Source organism: Peromyscus leucopus, chromosome 20, assembly GCF_004664715.2.
Source record: "Peromyscus leucopus breed LL Stock chromosome 20, UCI_PerLeu_2.1, whole genome shotgun sequence".
Classification (NCBI taxonomy): Eukaryota; Metazoa; Chordata; class Mammalia; order Rodentia; family Cricetidae; genus Peromyscus; species Peromyscus leucopus.
The window spans coordinates 34,710,952-34,734,490 of record NC_051080.1 but is presented as its reverse complement, the minus strand read 5'-3'; the positions used below and the strand labels follow the sequence as shown (position 1 = coordinate 34,734,490).

The window sequence follows — 23,539 nt, the reverse complement described above, 5'->3', positions numbered from 1 at the left end:
TTATCCAGTATGGTGGCACACAGCTGGAATACCAGTTCTTTCAGGAGGCAGAAGCAGGAGAATCAGAAAGTCAAGGTCTTACTCAGCCATATGGTGAGTTTGAGGCTAACCTAGCAGACATTAGATATTTTTTAAAGCCCACATGTAGCTGGAGAACGATATCCACAGCACCCACATAAATTAGATATGATGTTAAAGTCCTATAATCCGCACTTAGGAGTTGAAGGGAGGAGAATCAGTAGTTCGAAGCCAACCTCAGCCACATTTGCACTTGAAGGGACCCTGAACTACATAGACCTACCTCAAACCACACACACAAGAAACCACGTGGCAGAGAACTGAGACCTGTCTGCAACCACAGGAGACCTTAAACACGGACCTAGGCAAACAGGTAAGTGTAAGACCTGTGTTAGTAATTAAGTCCCAGTCACCAATAATGCACTGGTGTCACTTTAAGGAAAGGAACCAAAGCATATCCCCTCAGTGTCATTTCATCAAGGGTGAGATGGATTTGAACTCCCGACTTCATGCTCCCTCTGTCTTCCGTCCTCTGTCTGTTGTATGAGTCTGGATCTGTGCCTGCCTGAAGGCTGTCTCTGAGTATGTCTGAGTGTGTGTCTTTAAGGAAGGGCTTTGCTCTCTCCTTTATTGGATAGTGCAGCATGCTGTTTTATGGGGAAGGAACGAGGCACTTTACAGAAATCTTGAACAGAGTTTTCCAAGGGATTAAGTCACTGGCTCCCACTGACACCAACTGACCCAGACCACAAACACTACTACACACATCACTGTTTATCAAGCAATATCTGTGTGATGCAGTCAACATTTATGGATATTTTTATAAGACTGCTTCCACCATGTATTTGTCGTTTCCAGCAAATGACTATAGTAACATACATACACTGCTCTTGGATCGGGGCATGGAAAAGTACTTAGTTTAAGAATACAGACAAGCATAGGTTTAGGTTGTAAAGGTTGATTCCACTGGAAACGTTGATTGTTACATTGTTCTCTTGCGGGCAGGTTGAACAAACAGGCCGAGTACATAGAGGGACCGCACTCTGAGGTCTTAAGGGACTGCAAGGTGTGAGATACAGCCCAAGTTCCAGTTTCTTAGAATGCAAGAGGCATTTTCAACATAACGCATTGCCACAGCACAGCTCCACCCCAAAGGAGCCTGAGAGGCCCTGAGTCAAAACCACGCAGGCAAGCTACTACAGATTCCCGATTACAGAAACTTAGGGGCAGTGTTTGCAGCCTAGGCTGTTAAATGGATACATTGTTACACCGCATCTGATGACGATACATGCCTTACACGGATTCCATTCTCACCACGACCACATGAGCAGAGATGACTGTCCTCACTCTAGAGTTAGACATTGTGAGCTGCTGCGTCAGGCTCAGAACTGAACTGGGGTCCTCTGGAAGAGCGATGCTCTTACCTGCCATCTTTCTAGCCTCAAAGGTGTTTGATTTGGGCTCACAGTTCGGGGGTACAGTCAGCCATGGTGGAGAAGGCGTGGCCTCTGGAGGGTGAGGCTTCGGGTCACATGCATCCCCAGTTAGGAAGCAGAGAGAACTGGTTCTCGGCTCGCTTCCTCCTTTTTCATTCAGTCGAGGAGCCCGGCTCATGGTATGTTTCTACCCACATTCTGGATAGCTCTTCCCTCTTTCTTAAACCTTTCTGGAAACTCCTTCATAGACATGTTATGTTTCAAGGATGACTCTAAATACAATTAAATTGACAATGAGGATTAACTACCATGGTCGCCTAGTCCTTACCATCCTCCACACGGGCTTCCTTCAAGTGAACAATGGGTGACAATGCTTTTTCCTTTTGTTGGGGGGCTGTGTTTATGCATGTCTGTTTTCTTTCAATTAATTTTTATTAATGTTTTCTTTTCTCACCAACTTCCATGGGTTTTGTTTATTTGGGGTTTTTTTCTTTTTTTGCATTTTATTTAGTGTGTGTGTGTGTGTGTGTGTGCGCGCGCGCGGGCGCGCATGCTCACCACAGCAGACATGCGGAGATCAGGACAACTTGAGGGAGTCAATTCTCCCTCCTACCATCTAAGTCCCAGACACTGAACCCAGATCACCAGACTTCTCAGCAGTCACCTTTATCCACAGAGCCATCTTGCTAGCTCAAGAATTCTCAAACCTAGAAGGACATACGGTTCCCACGGTGGGGCTGGGGGAGGTGAAGGGATAGCTGAGTGACACTGACTACATACCAGGTACCGACTGAACCCCCTCCTCCACAAAGGCATGGGAAGGGGACCCCTAGACTCGGGGACATCAGCCCTTGGTAGGTCCCAGTCTCAGTGCCCTCTGCTCCACAGCCAATCAGAACATCAGCCACCAAAGCCAAACTGGATTCTTCTCTCAAAAATAAGCCATCGACGGCATCTTTCTGCTGCAGATGCTTATTTTTAAAATACGGGGGAAACGCTGACTGGATAAAGATCTCTGTCAGACTGCGGGCTTTAAAAAAGCATTTCGTTCAAGCTGGCACCCCAGACGGAATGTAAATCTGCTACAGAGCCAAGCTGATGGGCAAGTAGGAGATGCTGCAGTCCAAGTATCTAGTCCAAGTGCATCATACGACCAATCCATCAACCCCAAATAAAAAATAGCACGCAACAGATGTACTTCAGCAAGGAAGAGAGGAACAACAGGCAAGCCTGTCTCGCTCCTTCCCCTGGTCTGCATAAATAAGTCTGCTTGGCTGGCTCTTCCTCAGAAGCCCCATTGCAAAATCTTCCAAACGTCTGTCACCTGCTTCTTCATTTCCCTCTGAGATGCTATCCTCGCTAACCTAGTCTCTCAAGTTGTTTCAAATCATCGGGAAATAATTGAATACAAAAACAAAAACAACAACAACAACAAAAAACAAAAAAACCCTCAGGAAAAGACGATGGTGAAATATCTCAGAGTGTCCAGAGTGTGGTGTTACCATCTGGCCTTGCAGGTTTGAAACAAAACCACCACCAAAACGCATGAGGTGATCCCTACCACCAGCTGCACTGAGGTTTAAACACGTGTGTTGGGAGATGTACCCAGAAGCCCTGCTCTAAGACACTGCCATAGATTACAGATGGTCCAAACTCTGGCCACCATGGGGGTGTGCCCCTGCCCTCCTGTTGAATCATGGTGGGTCAAAGGAGAGAGGTAGAAACAGTGATGTCCCAGTGACCCAGCACAGCCTTAGGAGATGGACAGCTCCCGCTGTCTCGGCATCCGGTGCCACCCTGTGAGGAAGCCTCATAGAGAGAGAGCCCCAGAGCACGGGAGTGAGGCACCTGGCTGAGCCGCCAGCCGGCTCCCCAGCAGCCCTGCGAGTGAGCTACATGGAAACAGGTCCCCTGGCTTACTTGATTATCCCTAGTGCAGCATTTGACAAACCTCCATCTCCAGAAATATTTCCATTACAATTCCTAACAGGAGCAAAATGACAGTCATGAAGTAGCAGTGAAAATGATTTTATGATTGGGGGTCAGCACAACATGAAGAACTGTATTGAAGGGTCCCAGCACTGGGAAGGTTGACAGCCGCTGAGTTAGAAGGTACCATGTGGAACAGAGAGTCTCTGCAGTTACCAAGTACTGCCCCAAATTCCAGTTCTCTCTGAGTCCCTCAGCCTCCCCCCATGTCTCTCTGTCTCTCTGTCTCTCTGTCTCTGTCTGTCTGTCTGTCTCTCTCTCTCTCTCTCTCTCCCCCCTCGCCTGTAATCTCAGCATCTGAGAGACTGAGCATAAAGATCACAAGTTCGAGGCCATCCTGGGCTACACAGCAAAACCCTTTCTCAAAAATATTTCTAAAATTAAAAAAATAATGATAAAAATAAGGGCTAGGGACGTGGCTTAGTTAGTAGGAATGCTGGCCTGACTTGTTGGCGCCAGGAGTTCAAAGTCACCCTCCACTGTACAGCCTACTTGAAGCCAGCCCAGGCTCCATGACACTCTGACTCAAAATTAATACCTAAATAAAGATAAAAAGCCTCGTTTTACTCCTGATGGGTTCTCTGCCATATTCCCGGTGGGATGGCCACTGCTGCACCAAACCTTAGACTCCAAAATAGAAGCCAAGTGACCTTGTGGGCCAGTGGTTCCTTTGAACAGAATGCCAGTCGTGTCTACAGAAAGGAAGCGGGTCCCTTGGGAATAAAAACTCTCTTTTGAGATAGGGTTTTCCTATGTGCCACAGGCTGGTCTTTACTTATTTCGATTCTTCTGCCTTGGCCTCCTGAGTGCTAGGACGACAGACGTATACCAACACGCCCTCCCGGGCCATGTTACCTCTTATTTTAGACATTTAAAGATACATAGAGCAGAACGGTTAGGTATAACCTTTGCGGGGAAGGGGTGTATCCGAGTTTGAGTTCCAATTCTGCCACCAGGTTTGACTTTTAATCTTGGGCTCTCTCAGCTTTCAGTTTCTCTCATCTGTAAAATGTTACTAACAACAGCACTTCACGTCCTCTGAGATAAAATGAGTTAAGCTAGGTGTGGCGGCGCACCTCTGTAATCTGGATACTTGGGGGACAGAGGTAGATGGATTGCCACAGGCTCGAGGTCAGCCAGGACTATGGAGCAAAACCCTGAAAGCCCTGTCTCAAACAGAACAAAAAGAATTAGAACAGGCAATGTGCCTGGACAGGGAGCCTGAGACGAGGACCGCAGAGGGCTGCCCCTTGTTCGTCACCCCGAAGCTCCAGCCTTTCTGTGATACCAGCGTTGCTATAGGGAGGACCGATGAAGCGTGCTGAGGTGGCCTGAGTCACTCCCTGAGGCAGAGGAAGAGAAGAGCCCTGTGGAAATGGTTCCCACTCTCCAGCACAGCCCTCCTCTGCCCGCAGCTGCCTCCTGCTGAAGGACCAGTGAGGAGGAGGAGCAAGCTGGGCAAGATTTGGCAAAGAGGAAGAAGGAGCCTGTGTCCTCTTGCCTTGTCCTGCAGAATCCCTGCAGCCACCAGCCCTGACCCCCAGTAACACACAAGCAGCCTGGCCCCGGAATTAGCCTGCTGTCCAGGCCACCTCCATCGTGCGTGGTCCTGGAGGGGACGCTGTGCGCGATCGCTGGGAACAGGACAGTATGCAAGCCACAGCTGGCACGAAACTGACTTAGATCGTTCTGCCGTGGAGCTAGAAACATCAGAGGTTACCAACAAGATGGAAACTGGGCCAGGAGAGAGGCACTCATCTTTGATTCCTTCACTCTAGAGGCAGAGGCAAATGGATCTCTGTGAGTTCAAGACCAGCCTTGTCTACATAGAGCATTCCAAGCCAGCAAAAACTACATAGTGAGAGCCCTGTCTCAAAAAAAAAAAAAAAAAAAGTAAAAACAAACATCAAACAAAAAAATATCCTCTAGGGACACCCCTGTGGGTGTGGCCTGCCACCCCATACTTTTGTTTGCTTGTTTCCTTTTCTCAAGGTGCCTCCTTCATACTCTGACATCTCCAGTGTCCGAATCGCTGAACTGTGACCGTCCTGCATCCCTTTCCTCCGCAGTCCAGCCCTGCAGGGCTCCGAGAGGAAACTGTGAGTACCACAGCGCCATCGTGCGGAAGCTTTGCTTAGGGCCTGCTGCCAAGCACCCTCCTGGCTTGGCCTCAGATGGCCTGTGCGGGCTGGCTGGCTGGCAGTTGCCGGGGGCGGGGCTGGGAGAGGAGGCAGCACTCTAGAGCCAAGGCAGATTCTTCTGGGGGCGGAATAGCCCCATTAAGATGCCACCCCCTGTTCTCTGCATGTGCCAAGAAGCCTCTCGATGTCCACGTGCCTTGGTGTCTTCCTCTAAGATCAAGGCCGTGGCTTCAAACGTTCCTGCTTCAGCGGGTGGCGGCATGTGATGGGTTAAACAAGCAAGTGGCCGACCACAGTGCCGGCCATTTCTGTGGTACCGCTTCGGCATAGTGGCACATTTCAAACCCTTCGACCACAACCGGCAGTAAGAGAAGCATTTCAAGGCTGTCACCTCGGCAATCAGGAGGCTAAGGACACAAGACCATCCCTGAGAAAGATGCTTTTTGGTCACGCAGCAGCCATGTCCACAAACAGTAACAGACGCTGCCCGGAGCACTGCTGGGAACACCTGGCAAGTTCTGGCATTTCAACTCCGTTCTGTTTCGTTGTTTTATTTAGTATGAGACAAGGTCTCCTGTAGCCCAGATTGGCCATGAACTTGATATGTAGCCAAGAATGATCTTGAGTTTCTGATTCTCCTGTCTCGGTGCTGGGGATCAAACCCAGGATCTTGCGCATGCTAGCTAGGCAGGCACTCTACCAACTGAGCTACAATACACCCCAGGCCTCTATTCTGATCTGTCTTCCTCCTCCTCCTCCTCTGGCTCCTCCTCCTCCTTCTCTTCTTCTGACAGGGTTTCTCTATGTAGCCCTGGCTGAATAAGCCAGACTATATAAACCAGACTGTCCTTGAACCCACGGATACACTTGCCTCAGCCTCCCAAGTACTTGGATCAAAGGCACGTGCCACCATGCTGAGCTAATTTTTATTTATTTATTTATTTTTAACTGCTCACAGAGGGCCGGGAGACAGCTTGGTGGTTAAGAGCACTTGTTGCTCTTGCAAAGGACCCGGGTTCTGTTCCCAGAATCTACATAGCACCAGTTCCAGGGGAGCCAATGCTTTCTTCTGACCTCTGCAGGCACCAGGCAGCAATGTGATGCATGTGCATACATGCAGGCTAAACACCCATACATATAAACAGTAAATCTAAAATAAATAAATAAATTTAAACTGATCACAATGCTGATTTCACCAATGCTCATAATTCATAATGTGAAAGACAGTGTGGCTGCCTGTCCTGAGTCCCTTCCCTCTGCTTCAAGCTTGTGACCTGAATCTGACTGATGAATGTGCCAGTCCCAAGACACAGGTACCACCAGGTACCTCGAGGGGCTGGTTGGCAATCTGCTGGGAGCTTAGCCTGTGTCATGGGCAGTCCACCTGCTGGAGGAAAGGGAAGAGTCCACCAGCTCCCATATTCTGTCCTTCCCACAGGTTTTTCGAGACAGGGTTTCTTGGTGTCGCCCTGGCTGTCCTGGAACTCAATCTGTAGGACAGGCTGGCCTTGAACTCAGAGGTCCACTGCCTTTGCCTCCCAAGTGCTGGGATTGAAGGCGTGGGCCACCACCGCCCGGCTCACAGCCCCTCTTTGAGGAAGGCATATTGTTTTCATTTCTCAGATGAGAAGCCTGGGTGATTATAGAATAGACACAAACAGGACTGGACCTGCTTTAGAATTCAGAATGCGCCTCAAGCAAGGGAATTGGCTCTCAAGAAACTGCTCTGAAAATGCTGAATAGGATGGGTAGGTGGCTGGGGAAGAGAAAGTGCTGGAGACACAGAAAAGTAGATATGGAAGTGGGTGGGGCAAGAGCACCCCTGCCAGATGGTGCCTGGCATTATCAGCAACAGCTGCGGCAAGGGAGGCTGACCTCAGGAGCCCGGCACGGGGAGGAAGGGAATCTGGGTATCCCCTCGTGGGTTGTCTTCCGGGATGAGGACAGACGCTAAGACAAGAGAGCCGACGAGGTAGAGTGACCATCCTGCCCATACCTGACCTAGTCTTCGGCCTTCGAAGGGGAAAAGACTAAACTAAGTGGAAGGCTGGCATGGCAGTGGTTGGCTAGCGCAAGTGGACTTGCTTCCCTCCGTCTATCCTGGAGGGAAAGCCCTGCATCGCACTGGGACCTGCCAATTGGACAGAGGACAAATAAAAACAGGATGTGGCCAAAATGAGCTGGATGAGAGCATGACGCTGGATTTGGAAGGGTACAGCGGAGCCATGAAATGGGGTGGGGAAAATGGATTTGAAGTTAGAAGACTCAATTCAGGTTGCTGCTGCACCTCCTAGAGTCACTGGGCACCTCCTATGATGTCAGATCCTGAGGCAAGTAATGAAGACAGATCCTGCAAGGTAAGGGCACAGAGGTTCTTGCGTTCACAGATAAGCACTATGGAAACCAGGAATGTTAACTCACAGTTGTCTCTTCAAAGGGAGAGATGTATAACCTGTTTTCTACCCAGGAGGCTGCGAGTGGAGGTGGCTAACAGCCTGGTGACCTCTGCGCTACCTCTATGACCGAGACCACACCAGATCCTCCCCTAGACCCTTAAGATGTCACACGTAGTCCATCTAAGAACCCATCTTTACGGGAGATATCACACATACTTTACAAAGAGTTTCCATGTGCTCATGTCTTAAGCTTTATTGTGCACATGGGATTAAGTTAACTGTCACCAGGGAACTTTTTTCCAAATTGTGCTTAAACATGCCTAAAATAAACGACCCAGTGTCACACTACAGAGTTTGAACCAACACTAGCTACTGAGTCATGTTGAACTGGGCTCCCTTCTTGCCTCACACAGATCGCAGGTCATTACTCTGTTGACTGTGGTATTTGCAGAGACACCACACACACACAGAGAGAGAGAGAGGAGAGAGAGAGAGAGAGAGAGAGAGAGAGAGAGAGAGAGAGAGAGAGAGAAGTGTTGACAGTATTGACAGTAAAGTGAGAAATAGACCCTGGGGCTGGAGATGCAGCTCAAGTTGGTCGAGTGCTTGCTTAATTCAATCCCCAGCATAAAACCTAATCTGAGATAAATGAGACTCTAAGAAAGAAAAGAGAGGGGGAGGTAAGAGAAGGAGGGGAGATGGAGAGAGAATGGAGGTAGAAAGAGAGGGAGGGAGTGAACAAGAAGCAGGGATATGGACAGGGAGGGAAAACAGATAAGAAGGGAACAGACAAGAAAACAAAGCATGGAGCCGGGCAGTGATGGTGCACACCTTTAACCCCAGCACTCCAGAGGCAGAGGCAGGCAGATCTCTGTGAGTTCAAGGCCAGCCTGGTCTACAGCCAAGGCTACACTGAGAAACCCTGTCTCGAAAAACAAAAACAAAAAAGAAAGAAAAGATGGAGAATGGTGATTGACAGCTGCAGAGAGGCGGTCCTCCTCCCAATGGAAGAGACAGAAAAGGAATCCAGAGACCATTCGGAACCTAGTGCCTCGAAGTATTTCTCTCAAATGGGGAGTTCTGGGAAAGCCTTCCCGCAACAACTGCAAATGCAGAATGCCAGAGATACCTCAGCAGACCATTAACTAATGAGAGCGTGGGTTGAAACGGTGTGGTAGGTAGAGCCCTGCCAATCTGCCTGCTTCTGCTTGGACACATCACATAACCCTTTGACAGAAACCACTTGCTGAGATGTGCAAAGATCCTCAGTTCAGTGAGAATCTACTGAACAGTAAGCATCTACTGGCCTCTCCTGGCCGGCTGCTGTGCCAGGTTGGTGCTAAGTATATGCAGATGAGTAACAGACACAAATTCCTGCTCTCAGAAAGCACAGACCTATCGGAAGAAACACTGTAATGTGTTACGAAGAGTTACAAAGCAAGCACTAGACGGAAGACATGATGGGCAGGTGTTCTAAGAACTGTAAGGGGCTGGAATACGAGTCATAATATGCAAAAATAAGGTACTTAGACCTCAGTTACTCATGCCAGTGAGAATGGAGGGAAAAGCCCAGGCCCAAGCTTCAAAGGTAACACTTCGCCTTGGGTCTCAAAGGCAAGCCAGCTTCCCCAACAATTCTGAAGAGAGAAGCTTGAGGGTTAGAAGCACCACCACCAGTGACTTGCTCGTGACCATAAGACGTTAGGTCGGGCAGCCAAGGACCACAGAATAACCCCTTGAATCCCACGTAGGTGTGTGTGTGTGAGGGTCTCCAGTATTCCCTATGTAGTCAAGGGTGACTTTGAAATCTTGAGCCCTCCGGCCTCGGCCACGGGATTCTGAGATTTCTCGTGTGTGCTATCACACCCGGTTTAGGTGGTACTGAGGTTCGAACTCAGGATTCATGTGTGCTAGGCAAGCACTCTACCAACCGAGCCACATCCCCAGCCCAGGAATCTCTCCCGATAAACACTAAGCTTCTGCGGGAACAGAGCTTCCTTCTGCGGTATTAAGGTGAACACAACCTGCCAGCACTTTTCCGGAGCCAAGATACAGGGCTGAGCGGTGCCAAGAGGGCGCAACACAACAGGGATTTGATCCAAAGCCACTCCTTCGTCCCCGCCCTCCTCCCGCCCTCTCATTCTCATTGGTCCGCACCCCCTTCCGGTCCTCCTCCAGGGTCCCGTTCCTTCCGGTCACGCCCCCTCGCTCGTACCTGTTTTCGTCATCCTCATTGGTGGAAAATACCAAGCCGCCCCCAGGTTGCGGAGATACGCCGTGCGGGTCGTCTTTCCCGGAAATGACGCTAGACCCGCCCCTGAGGAAGTGACAACAGCAGTGCCCTTGACGGGCAGGCCGGCTGGGCTGTGCATCCCTCCGCTCGAAGTGCCGGGAGGTAGGAGCCCCGCGGGGTGGGCTGGGCGGCAGAGGTAGCGCGCTGCTGTACAAGCTGGGCCACCAGCGGACGGAGGACCCGAGAAGGGGGACCTGGTCTCGGCAGCCTCACGCCCTGTGCTCCGGGTCTCTCTGTTTCCCTCCGTACACACGTCCCCCCTTCTCTTTGGTACCCCGTGTCTAGTTCCTAGGCTACTTAGTTCCTCCTTCCGTAGTTGGGATTCTTCTTTGCTCTTCCTTCCACAGCTCCCTTTTCCCTCAATTTTCCATGGAAACGCACTTTAAAAGAGCGATCGACGACAGAGTAAAGATTTTACAGACGGGCCTTGGGTTCCAACTAGCTGTCCTTTAAAAACTGGGTTGCTTTGGGCATGTCATTCAACCTACCTGAGGCCTGGGTTGCCCTGAATTTGGACGGTGTTAAAACGGTTTCTTCAGAGTTGATCTGGGAGAACCAGTGATGTAACACGCTTGAGCTTTGGTCCTCCTTCCGTCAACCTTTTATAAATTCCACCTGAGTCTTGATTTCTTTTTGGCTGTCAAGCTAGTTTTCTGTCTTTCTAGCTTAACATCTATTTTGTGATTCTCGTTCCTCACTCACCTCTAGCTCTCTTGTTGTTGTTGGGTGGAGGATTTAGAGACAGGGTTTTATTATATAGCCCAAATGGACTTTGATTTATATGCTCCTGCCTCAGCCTCTCGAGTGCAGGAATGACAAGTCCTGGCCCTCAAAAATCATATATTTCAGTATTCCCATGCATTTTACTTCCAGCTCTGCATGTTCCCAACATCTCAGCACTTCAAAATACTTTGCTATCCTAATGTGTTGACTTCCTGTTGTGTACCTCAGCTCTTACTGCCTCTTTCCCTCACAGATGGCTCAGCGGCTTCTCCTGAGGAGGTTCCTGACCTCAATCGTCCCCAGGAAGCCACCTCAGGGTGGATGGGCTTCCCTCGCCTCTAGAACTCTGCAGACCCCAAAGTACAGTCCTGGTGGTCTGACGGGAACACCCAGCCCAGCCAGGACATTACACACCACCAGAGTCTGTTCAACAACCTTTAACGTCCAGGATGGACCTGACTTCCAAGACAGAGTTGTCAACAGTGAGACGCCAGTTGTTGTGGATTTTCATGCACAGTGAGTACTGGGGGCAGGGAGAGACGGGGGTCTTCCTTGAACAAGTATTTATTGGGTGCCCACTATTACTCCCAGTCATGTTCAATGCTTCTCATACACACACTCATTATAAAGACTTTTGAGACCCAGCACCTGCCCTTAAGAAGCATACAGTGTGGTGGGAGACAGACTGACAGACAGTCTTCAGAGCAGACCAGGGTGAGTGCTGCATTGTGCCTGTCTCGTGTCTTGCTGCCTGAAAAGCTCAGAGTCTTCTCTACTGTGGAATAAGATCATTTTATTTTAACATCTTGCCCACGAAAACTGTGGGACTGTGGGAGGGGCTGGGCAAAACATTACCAGTGCCACCATTAGTGGTACCCAAGTGTGATTGGGGCAGGCAAGAGGTGTGTCTTCTCAGTGTAGTAGGAGTGTGTTTTAGAGATATATGAACACCTGCGTTTTAGCCTGGTCTTCATTTCCAGACCTCTAGACCTGGTTCAACCCAAAAGCCAGCCGACCCCATAGAACAAAACATCCCAGAAGAAACCAGTGCATCTGATTAACATTAGGGGGTTTTCTAGACACGTCTCACAGGTTCTTTGTTTTCTTCCTGGTCCTTTCTCCAGCTCACCTCGGACAGGCCAGTGGGTGTCCTTGTCATCTGAGATAAGGCCTTGCAGGCTGGCTTTTTAGGTATTTAGGTTTCTTCATTGATTGAAATTTCTGAATGGAAGTTTTTGGGGTAGACCAGGTCAGACTTGAGCCTCTCCTGCCTCCTCCTCCTACATAGAAGAGATGACTGGCATATGCCAGCTCATAGAAAAGGATAAAACAGGGGTTGGCAGCCAGGGATCTGTGGAAGGCAATTACTCCGCCTTCCTGCTATGGTGGAGGGCTTCTAAAAGGAATGGGCAATGAGCTAACCCTTTTTTTCCCTCTACAAGGTAGTTGCTTGCATGATTTAGGTTCATTCACTTAGTGCCAGGTGCATCTCTGGCACCACATACAGAGATGATGATAGCTGATAGCACAGCATCTGTCCAAGGGGGGTTCCCACTCCCCAGCCAAGGAGGGATCACTCACGTCCATTGCAGTGTGAGCCTCAGCAGGTGACACAAAATAAGAAATCAGGGAGTCCTGGAGGGAAAGGGTTACAGAGAAACCTTGTCTAAAAAAATGTTTAAAAAATCCCAGCACTCGAGAGACAAATGGATCTCTGAGTTTGAGGCTGGCCTTGTCTACAAAGTGAGTTCCAGACCAACAAGGCTACATAGTGAGACCCCATCTCAAACCACCACCCCTCCCCAAAAGAAGGAAAGAAAGAAAGAAGGATGCTTTTAGCAACCTTGAGGTGATCCTAGCTCTGCTCTGCTTGCTCTATCAAGACCAGGCTTCACTATGTAGTCCAGGCTAGCCTCAAGTTCCTATTCCTCTTTTTTCCTGTCTTAGGTACTTTTTTGTTGCTATGATAAATACCCTGACTTTCAAGGGAGAAAAGGTTTTTGGCTCACAGCGCCAAATGTAGTCCATCATGGCAGAGAAGGCACCGTGGCAAGGGTCTGGGGCAGCTGGTCACATTGTGTCCATCATGAAGAAGCAGAGAAGGATGAATATTTTGTGCTCAACTCCCTAGCCCCCCACACACACCTTTTAACATTTTATTATGTGTGTGCATACACAAATGCTTGTGTCATGGTGTACACGTGGAGGTCAAGGACAGCCTTCTGGAGTGATCGTTTACTGCCATGTGAGCTCCCAAGAAGAACTGGGTAGTCGTCAGGCCCAGCAGCAAGCGCCCTCACCCACTGAGCAGTCTGCACACTCACTTTCTCCTTTTCATACAGTTCAGAATCCTAACTCAGAGAGTGGGGCTGCCCACCCGCAACTGGAGGGTCTTCCCACCTCAGTTTACCTCATCGAGATAATCCCCCACAGGCATGCCCAGAGAACCCTCTCCCTAGTTCAGGAATTACTGGACTGTATCCCCATGCCAGGCTGGGCTTCTTATCCTGTGTCATCCGAAAGAAACTCCACAGGCCTTTAGGGGATGCCTTCTCTGGAGGTTCTGCATATCGCTGAGCAGGTTCCAACACAGACTGGCCGTCACACATGCTCCCGGGTTTCGCTCCCTTTAGCGCTGCCGTCAGAGTCCACATGGGCCCCAGGGAGGCTCTGGGGAGACAGGTGGGCCAGCCAGCACTCTCAGGACTGACTGTCCCTTCTCACCTTCTGAGGTGGTGTGGCCCCTGTAAGATCCTAGGACCACGGTTAGAAAAGATGGTGGCCAAGCAGCATGGGAAGGTGGTGATGGCCAAAGTGGACATTGACGACCACACGGACCTTGCCATCGAGTACGAGGTATGTTTTGGCAGGGAGTTGCCTCAGGGAAGCCGAGGTGGGGATCACCCAATTACCGGTATATGGCGTGTCTGGTATTCTTCTCGCGCTCTTAGGGGGAAGGTCTGGGGGCTTTGACACGTGGCTCTGTTGATCCTCCGACACTCTTCGGGAGTGGGTTACACGGCCCAAAGCACTAGCCAGTCTCTGTTGTCGGTTTTTTAAGATAGGGTTTCACCTAGCCCAAGCTGTCCTCGAACTTCCGACGCTCCTGCTTCGGCCATTCAGTTGCTGGGATTGTAGGACTCCGCCTCTACGTCTGGCTACCCATGCCTCACGCGCAGCCAGCCAATGCTTACGAGCCCTGGCTGACGTGCCAGGCGTGGGTGGATCTGGCACGGGTAAGGGGCATGCTGGGATGCTCATTGCGACCTGAAATGAGAAGCTGTGTGAAAAGGGGGCACCGCAGGCAGGTTAAAGGGGGGACGTGGCCAGGCCAGGGGAGGCCTCGCGATCCAGAGCCTCTGACCGGAAGTGTGCGCGAAGGATACACAGAGGGAAGGGAGGGCCTCACCCCTGCCATGCAGAGACAGGGGCAGGAAGAACGGCACAAGGTCGAGGCCAGCCTGCGTAGAGTGAGCCTTAGTCTCGGCACAAAACAACAAAAGAAAGGAAGGAATAGGCTTGTTTGGGTGGGCGGGCGTTCAGCACCAGCGCATCCTGGCGCCGGGTGCCAGATGTGGCAGCAGACAGCACTGACCTGGGGCTGGAGAGATGACTCCACAGTTAAGAGAGCACTGGCTCGGGGGCTGGAGAGATGGCTCAGAGGTTAAGAGCACCGACTGCTCTTCCAGAGGTCCTGAGTTCAATTCCCAGCAACCACATGGTGGCTCACAACCATCTGTAATGAGATCTGGTGCCCTCTTCTGGCCTGCAGTCATACATGCTGTATACATAATAAATAAATAAATCTTTAAGGAAAAAAAAAAGAGCACTGGCTCTTCTAGAGGAGCCGGGTTCAATTCCCCGCACCCACAGGGCTGCTCACAGTCAATCCTAACAGCCCCAGAGGCTGTGACCCGCTCTTCTGGCCTCCTTGGCCCTGCATGCACAGGGTGCATTTGACAAACATGCATGCAAAATACCCATTCACATCAGATACAAATAAAGGGAAAAATTCAAAACAGAAGACACTCTGACCTCACCAAACAGCATTCGAGAGTGTTGAGGGGCTGGAGAGATGGCTTAGCGATAAATGAGATGCCCTGGCTGCTCTTCCAGAGGATGTGGGTTCAATTCCCAGCGCCCACATGGCAGCTCACAACTCCAGTCTCAGGGGATCAGACAAAGGCCTCTTCTGGCCTTTGTTGACAAAATCCCATACCCATTTAAAAAAATAAATAAATAAATAAAAACATTTAATATCAAAGTACAAAAAACAAGTTTGCAAATACTTTTTTTTTTTTTTTTGGTATTTTTCAAGACAAGGTCTCTCTGTGTAACAGCTCTGGCTGTCCTGGAACTCACTCTGTACACCAGGCTGTCCTGGAACTCACTCTGTACACCAGGCTAGCCTCAAACTCACAGAGATCCACCTGCCTCTGGGATCAAAGGTGTGTGCCACTACCACCACCTGGCAAAATACATCTTTTTTTAAAAAAAAGAACTTTGAATCTCTGAAGGTTAAACACATGAGGCTTTACAGGGCAGTGACCCCTGCAGCAGCTCAACTGTCTCTTAAATCCACGGCCACGGGACAAACTGTGGCATGTTCCAGTAGCTCTGTTTACAGACATGAACAGCAGGCAGAGTTTGGCCTGAGGGCCATGTTCCACTTGCTGCTCCCAGGTACGGCTTCCCAGTACAGAGACCTTGGCAGCCACAGGTAAACACTGGCTTGTGAAGGGTTTCAGAGGTGAACGTTTTGGCTGGGGGACACTCGGCCAGTGATGTCTGTATAAATCTCCAAACGCTGGTGGGCTCTGTGGGAAGACAGAAGCAGGGCGGGGGGCCGGGGACCTCCTTTGTTTTCCTTTTGGTTTTGTTCTTCGGTTTGGCCCTTTTGAGGGAGAGTCCTCCGAAGCTCGGGTCGGCCTTGGTGTCACCACGTAAGAGTGACCTTGCATTTCTGGCCCTCTGCCACCTTCCAAGTACAGCGCTCCCAGGCGTGCGTCATCACATCTGTCCGAGGACTGTCTTTTCTGAGGAGGGACCATGAGAGCAGCGCCCGAAACGGGTAGTGAGTGAAGTGTGCATGTCTTGGGAAAGAGCCCCCCCCCCCCCCCCCGGGCTGGCCACAGACCGGACCCAGGGAGGTGGGCTGTTGTGGGCCCTGGACCACCGCAGTTGAGGAAGGAGAGAGGCCCTCTACGGCTGGATGGCTCTGTGAAAGGAAGAGCAGGGATTGGGAGGCCCGGCGGCTGGGAAAGCAGACCAGACTGGGACAGGCAGGGGGTCCGAGGGAAGCTGTGCTGACAGCGACCCTGTCCCAGAGCCGGGGGCACGCCTGGCTGCCTGGCGGCCAGCTCTGCTCCACGGGCGTGCTTGGTCTGGCTCTCAGGAGTGTTTTAAGAAAGGGGAAGCCGGGTGTTGATATTTAAAACCCAGAGGGATTTGTGCAAGCCGGGCATGGTGGCACATGTCTGTAAGCCCAGCATCAGGGCAGCCTGGAATAGACAGCAAGACCTTGTCTCCAAAAAAAAGTTCTTGGCCAGGCATGGTGGCGCATGCCTTTCATCCCAGCACTAGGGAGGCAGGCAGTGAGTTTGAGGTCAGCCTGGTCTATAGAGTGAGTTCTAGGACAGCCACAGATACACAGAGAAACTCTATCTTGGGGGGGGGGGGTTGTTGTGAAAATCCACATCTCTCTTGAGTTCTTGAAACCCCAAGGCTAAGGGAACCTTTCCCTCCCTCTGGATGCAAGAGACTGGAGGAAGTGTGTGTGTTGGAGGGGGTCTTTCTCTCTCAGAATTCAGACACCCAGGCTCAGTTAACCATGCTTACCTCCCCCAGACCAGCTGAAGTACACTTACCCATCCTCTGACCAGAGCCCATGGTGGGAAACAGAGGGGTGGGCAATGTGAGAACTGTCGCCCATCCCTTGAGCTGGACAGAGAGCGGGGTGGTTAGTCAAAGGACATCAGGCTGCCCGGGGCAGAGGAGAGGAAATGAATTGTGGGAGGCAGGGCCAGTGATGGCTGCTGCTGATGTAAGGCCATCCTTGAGACCTGGTAACCCGGGCCGCTCAAGGGCATGGGGTGGAGGCAGTTGCTGTTTTTTGAGCCCTCCCACCAATTGCTCAGTCAGAGGGGGCCCTCCACCTTTGAGACACCCCTGACTTTCCCTAGCTTACCCCCAGGCCTCAGCAGGTTCAAGTGTGAATGTGTGGCCTTCTGGTAGGAACTGGAGGCTGGAGCCACCCAGGGCAAAGGTCAGCCTAAGACTTCCAGGCTACCTCCCGAGACCTCCAGATGCTACCATGTCAGCCTCAGCACCATGTCCTGGGCAGGGAGCTGCAGAGCAGCCACATGCCAAGGCCTGGGAACTAGGAAGATGCAGAGCACACCTCCACCAACAGGGCTCCCACAGGTACCAAGTTCCCAGCACCACGACCCCTTACACCCCAGCAAACCTGGGTTGGCATGGGTGTGGACAGCCCGTGGCAAGGCAGGAAGGTGGGGGTGTCCCTGGGACCCTTATACTCCCCCCCCCAATCCCCCCTCCCCCAGTCCACACAGTGCCCTGGTCACAGGGAAAGGCATCTGGACAGCAGCCTGCATATCCCCCTCCTGGCCTCCTTGTTTTGTCAGACCCTGGGCTGGGGGTCACTGAGGGCCCAGGAACCCCAACAGGATCGTCCTGCCCTCTCCTCGCCATCCCCTCTCTCCCACCTGCTCTTTCTAAAGAGAGTCCAAGAAGGAAGTTGCCACCAAGTGCCCCCCAGTCCCCTGGGAAGCCTCCTCTAGGTCCTCAAGCCCGCCGGACTCTCATGCTTCTCCTCCATGCCCACGCTGACTTCCACTGCCCCTGGAGGAGGGGGAGGAAAAGTCCTGGAGGCTTTGGGGGTTTCACTGACAACCCCCACTCCTTTTCTGCATGGTCTCAGCTAAGGGGGTGCAAGGCTTTCACTTGCCCATCTCCTGACCATTGAGACCTTGCTAGTTCCTGGGGGGCAGGGCAGTAGGGAAGGCATGGGCCATCCGCTGTCCCCCGAGGTTTCTCTCTCAGCCTTACACTTGAAGGTTGGATCCTGACGAGCGGGCGTCTCCTGTAACCTGACCAGCCGACACAGCCACTGTCTCTACTTGTGTGGCTTTGTCTGAAGCTTTTAATTAATTTTTTTTGGGTTTTTTTTTTTTTTTTTTTTTTTTTTTTTTTTTTTTTTTTTTTTTTTTTTTTTTTTTTTTTTTTTTTTTCGAGACAGGGTTTCTCTGTGTAGCTTTGCGCCTTTCCTGGAGCTCACTTGGTAGCCCAGGCTGGCCTCGAACTCACAGAGATCCGCCTGGCTCTGCCTCCCGAGTGCTGGGATTAAAGGCGTGCGCCACCAACGCCCGGCAACTTTTAATTAATTTTTTTGGGACAGTGTTGAGAGGGAAGGTGTTCCAGACTGGTCTCAATCTCAGTGCGTAGCAGAGGATGGCCTTGAACTCTTTGTCTTCCTGCCTCCACTTCCTGAGTGCTGGCGTTAGAGGCATGCACCACCACTCCCAGTTTACACTGGGATGGAGCCTGAGGCTTCCGCACACCAAGCGAGCACTCCAACAACTGATCACGTCTGCAGCTTGGTTTGCCTTTTTAATTTTGTCTTTTGTTTTTCCTTTTTAGCATGTTTACCCCACCAGGCAAATCATTAACTGGCTTAAAATATATGGCATTTTAGTCGCTTTTAATTGCCTTGTTTGGAAATGAGTGCCTCTCAGACTTGACTATGATTGGGTTGTTGTTTGTTTTTGATGATCACTGTGTGTGCATGGGTCCACATGCCATGACACATGTAGAGGTCAGGACAACTTGTGGGAATTGATTCTCTCCATTTTGTGGGTTTCAGTGATTGAACTCAGGGTATCAGGCTTCATGGAAGGGCCTTTACTCACCAAGTAACCTCACTGGTCCTCCTGGAATATTCTTTGTTGTTGTTGTTGTTGTTTCTTTCTATTTTTCTTACGTGGGTAATGCATGGTTTTGCGTGTGGAGGGGAGGGGTCTGTGTTCATATACCTGTGCATCCATTGGAGGCCCCTGGTAGATGCTGGGAATCATCCTTGTCAATCTTTTTGTTTGGTTGGTTGGTTTGTTTTGTTTTTCAAGACAGGGTTTCTCTGTGTAGCTTTTGGACCCTGTCCTGGAACTCACTTGGTAGCCCAGGCTGGCCTCGAACTCACAGAGAGCCGCCTAGCTCTGCCTCCCAAGAGCTGGGATTAAAGGCATGCACCACCACCACTGCCCGGCCATCCTTGTCAATCTTACACTTATCCACTGAAGCAAGGTCTCAGACCTAGAGCTTGCCAGCCAGGCTGCTATAGGGATCCCCCATCTCTGCCTCTTGAGGCCGAATTACACCACACCTACCTAGCATTTATGGACTTTTCAAAGAGCAGACTCTGGGCTGAGGGTATAGCTCAGTGGTAAAGTATGCACATATGCCAGAAGCCCTGGGTTTCTTCCTGCTAGGGTCTGTGTTCTCTCTGGCTCTGATCCTTCACTCTCCGGCAGAAGCAAAGCCAAGCGGACTTTGTTTCTTGTTTTGAACCCCGCTTGGCTTTCTGAGTCCTCTTGGGTTAGGTGCTTTGAGCCTCAGTCTCCTCATCTCTACGATGGTGGGGTTGGAGGGTTAGGATGTCGCTCAGTGACAGCACCTGTGTGCAGGAGAACAAGAAGGACCAACCTGGGGACACCGAACAACATCCTCCCCCCACTCACTGCGGCCTTCAGTTGGCCACAGAGGTCGCCAGCTTCCTGGGGCGTCTGTCGCCTGAGCTCTCCCTTGATGGCTTCTTAGCCGTGCTGCTGGTGGGTGAGACGATGCTGCGGGTCAGTGGGGAGCGGCCTCACGAGCATTCGCACTCCTGACGGACCCCTCCAGGGTAGGAGGCCTCAGGCGGCTCCTTGGAGCAGGACAGGCAGCATGTCTGAGCATGTCCCTTCCCTATCCCCTGACTCCTGTTGTCCTGTCAGAACCGAGGAGGAAGCCAAGGTTGCCTCTGTGTTCCCATCACCTTCTCTCTCTCTCTCTCTCTCTTTTTGCAGCGGGGTGGGGGTGGGGGTGGTTTGAGACAACCCAGTCCCCATCACCTTCCTAAGACCACATACAAGGGCCTGAGCATTAACACTGCCGGCCATGTTCTAAACACCAGGCCTCCTGACTAAGGAGCAGCCAACACCTTGGCCTCCTGTCACACTCCAGATAACCCCACTAGAAGCGGTGTTCTGGGAGCCGGGAGCCTGTGCGTGCGTGCGTGCGTGCGTGTGTGCGTGTTTACAGGTGTGCTGCTCAGACTTCTGAGAAAGCGCTTGATCAGGAGTGACCAGAGCTCAATAACCATGGACACCAGCCTGATCTTTGGGTGTCCCAGCATGCACAGAGGCTTGCACTCACAGCGGAACCTTGCAGGAGGAAACTCCATCCACCATGAGCTGTCTCAGGGAGGGAGAGGAGAGGCCCTGCTTACAGCGCCAGGGCAAAGGGAAGCTGCTTGTTTGGATTTTTTTGGTGCTGGGATGGAGCCCAGGCCTCATGCCTGCTAGGCAAGTACTCTACCACCGAGCCACACCCTCAACCCTAGACCACATCTTAGAAACGGAGTATTTGTTTTAAAGGGATGGAATGTCCACCAACGGAATGTTTCAGCCAAGTTGAAAAGTTAGTGGTTGGTTGAGCTTGTCCTTTAATTTCCTAGCCAGGCTTAGGGTGCTGCAGTTCATTCATCAGCCACTAGATGGTGCAGGAACACACCCAGTGGGGCTTCCTGCAGCCTGTTTGGCTGGTCCCTGCCTTTTCCTGGAGACCATGCAAGCCTGGTGCTGGGCTGTTCATGCCACCACCCATGCCAGAGTCTAACAAGGACAAGAGCCAGCAGGGAGGCTGTGACAGGGACACTCGTGGTCAGCCCAGTTCATCTTGCTGGCACATGCCTTGGGCCACCCACATCTCCTCCAGGACCATCCTTAAAGGGGCCAGAGGCACTGAAAAAAGAGCAGGGACTGTGTCCCCCATTAGTAGGAATGGCTGCAGGGCCTGTCTCGTAACAAGTGAGGGCTGCCAGGCGGTGGCGGCACACGCCTTTAATCCCAGCATCGGAGGCAGAGGCAAGCGGATCTTTGTGAGTTCGAGGACAGCCTGGGCTACCAAGTGAGTTCCAGGAAAGGCGCAAAGCTACACAGAGAAAAACCCTGTCTCGAAAAAACAAACAAACAAACAAAGCGAGGGCCATATGACAGAGCCAGAGCGGCCTTCACCTCTCTTCACCACTTTGGACATGAACTCGGTCTGGCCTCTGAGATGGCTCACCCCACAGCCCTCAGGCTGTGGAAGACCTAGTAGGTTTCTGGACATTGCTCTCGTTACTTTGTAGTTAACTTGTGTTTAATGAAGCCTGGTTTACCTTACTCTGTTTATGTAGGTTCTCAAATGCCAACAAATACAAGTGCTGGGCAACACACCATGCCAGGCATGCCAGCCTCATCTACATTTCATGTAATCTCTCTATGTGGGTCCCCAGAGCAGTGGAAGTGGCGCCTCCTGGACCAGGAATGCCCCGTCCCCATCTGCTGCCAGCCCTAATAAGCATCAGATCACATATGGCTGCCTTCCTGCCACGTTGTGCCAGGAAGAGGCTCTGAATTTCCGGTCCCTGATACCATTAACTGCAGCCCACCACAGTGGTCCTCCTGGGGTCAAGCTTCATCACACCCACTGTGTGCCACGTGCCCTGGGCTGAGTCCCAGAGTCGTCACTTGGCATTCCCGTAGTCCACTAAAAGTACTGACAGTGTCTCCGCTTGCTGAGGGAAGCTGGCACGAGGTAATAAAGGGGTCACCAGGGTCACCCAGGCTAGGAATGAGGTTGGCTCAGCCAGCCCTGGAGCTTGCTCCCCTGACCACCACAGTGGGACCCTGACGTCTCTCCCAAACATTCAAGGTAAACCATTCCGTGCCCAGTGTACAGAGAAAGACTGTGAGGCTCAGAAAGCAGCCTGGCGTACAGCGCACACACTGGCTATTTTCACCTCATCACGGAGGAGGGTACTCCTGGGAGCTGGCAGTGGAAGACGCTCCAATGGGTGGACCTCCAGGCCCTGCACCCAACAAAGACCCATTTCCTTCGGCACAGCCTGTAATGTCGGCCTCCTCTACAGAGGCTTGGGAAGTGTGCGTGGGACACATTCCCCTCCAAGTGATGTGGTCTCCGGTTCCCTCACCCAGGTATCGGCTGTGCCTACAGTGCTGGCCATCAAGAACGGAGATGTGGTGGACAAGTTTGTGGGCATCAAGGACGAGGACCAGCTGGAAGCTTTCCTAAAGAAGCTGATTGGCTGAGAAGCAGGAAAGAATCCTGGCTGCCCTTGCTTCCTGGAGGAAGCCTTGTTTGGGGAGGAGCCTAGTAGAACTCCCAGCCCTGAGCAGTCATCCTTCCTGCCCCGCCCCTCTGTTTTGTCCCTGTGGGTCCGGCCTTTGGCAACAGGACCTCCAAACCTAGAAGCCACCGGTGCTACCGAGCCAGCCCTCGGCCAGGGCGGCCAGCAGACAAGCATTGCCGCCCCTGGTGTGGGCTTCCTGTGCACCTCCTACTGAATGCTCCTTCCGGGGCCCGCCACTCTCCCCCTAGATGCTGGGAGCCTGGGCCAGCCCGTAGGCTGACTGTGCAGGCTCAGCCCCCATCAACACGGTCCCCCGATCTGAACCACTGCCCCCTCCTGCCCCTGTTTGAAAAGCCGAACAAGCGAGAGTGATGTATAATTCTCTCATTTCTTGTAGGTCTGTAATAAAGAACTTTATGTGACCCCTCTACCTTTGCTGTGAAGAACAGAGTCCACCCCACACCCTATAGCTGTCCCTCCTCTCCTCTGTCCCCTCCCTGGCTCAGCCGGGCCGTGGGCCTGGTTCCCTGAGCAGGAGGAGGAGCTGTGAACAAACGAGTCAGACCAATAAAACCAGGTTTGCACTGCCACCAGTGTCTGTTGTGGGCACCGAGCGCCCGGGGGGGACGGGTGCCCTGGGCCCACTGCTGTCCCCGGGGCCTCTCAGAATTCCCATCCCTCCTGTGACCTCTCTTCCTGCCCATCATGCCCTCAGTCACATCCCCGTGCCCTCTAGGACCCAGAGGGCAGTGTGCTGTTTCCCAAATGTGGATGCGGCTCAAGTTGTTCGGGCTGGGGGTTCTACCAAAAGTGGTTGTCTCAGAAACCTGGACTCCGAGACGGGTGGTGGCGCATACCTTCAACCCAGCACTCGGGAGGCAGGGGCCGGTGGATCTCCATGAGTCCAAGGCCAGCCTGGTCTACAGAGCGAGTTCCAGGACAGCCAGGGCTACACAGAGAAACCCTGTCTTGAAAAACAACAACAAAAAAAAGACCTGGACTCTGACCATTGACTCACCCCACCCCCATCAGCCTTCCTGGGGCCTTCTTCCTAGAGTGGCTTCTGGCCCCTGGCTGGATGGCACTTCTTGCCATGTATGCCCGCAGGAAGTTCTAGTCCTTGGGACCGGACT

General features: G+C 51.8%; 1 protein-coding gene across 4 annotated transcripts; it reads left to right on the top strand.

Moving 5' to 3' along the window:
• Positions 1–10,267: 10,267 nt before the first annotated feature.
• Positions 10,268–22,996, top strand: Txn2 (thioredoxin 2). 4 transcript variants are annotated; one of them, XM_028871059.2, is made up of 5 exons: positions 10,571–10,678; positions 11,250–11,512; positions 13,729–13,852; positions 22,252–22,372; positions 22,804–22,996. In XM_028871059.2, the coding sequence occupies exons 1-4, from the start codon at positions 10,643–10,645 to the stop codon at positions 22,363–22,365; spliced, it is 537 nt and encodes a 178-aa protein (XP_028726892.1). In that variant the 5' UTR covers positions 10,571–10,642; the 3' UTR covers positions 22,366–22,372; positions 22,804–22,996. The 4 variants fall into 4 exon arrangements, with proteins under 4 accessions (XP_028726893.1, XP_037053529.1, XP_028726892.1 ...); XM_028871060.1 differs by lacking the exon at positions 10,571–10,678 and adding an exon at positions 10,268–10,375 and having other exon boundaries at positions 22,252–22,996; XM_037197634.1 differs by lacking the exon at positions 22,252–22,372 and having other exon boundaries at positions 10,565–10,678.
• Positions 22,997–23,539: the final 543 nt, after the last annotated feature.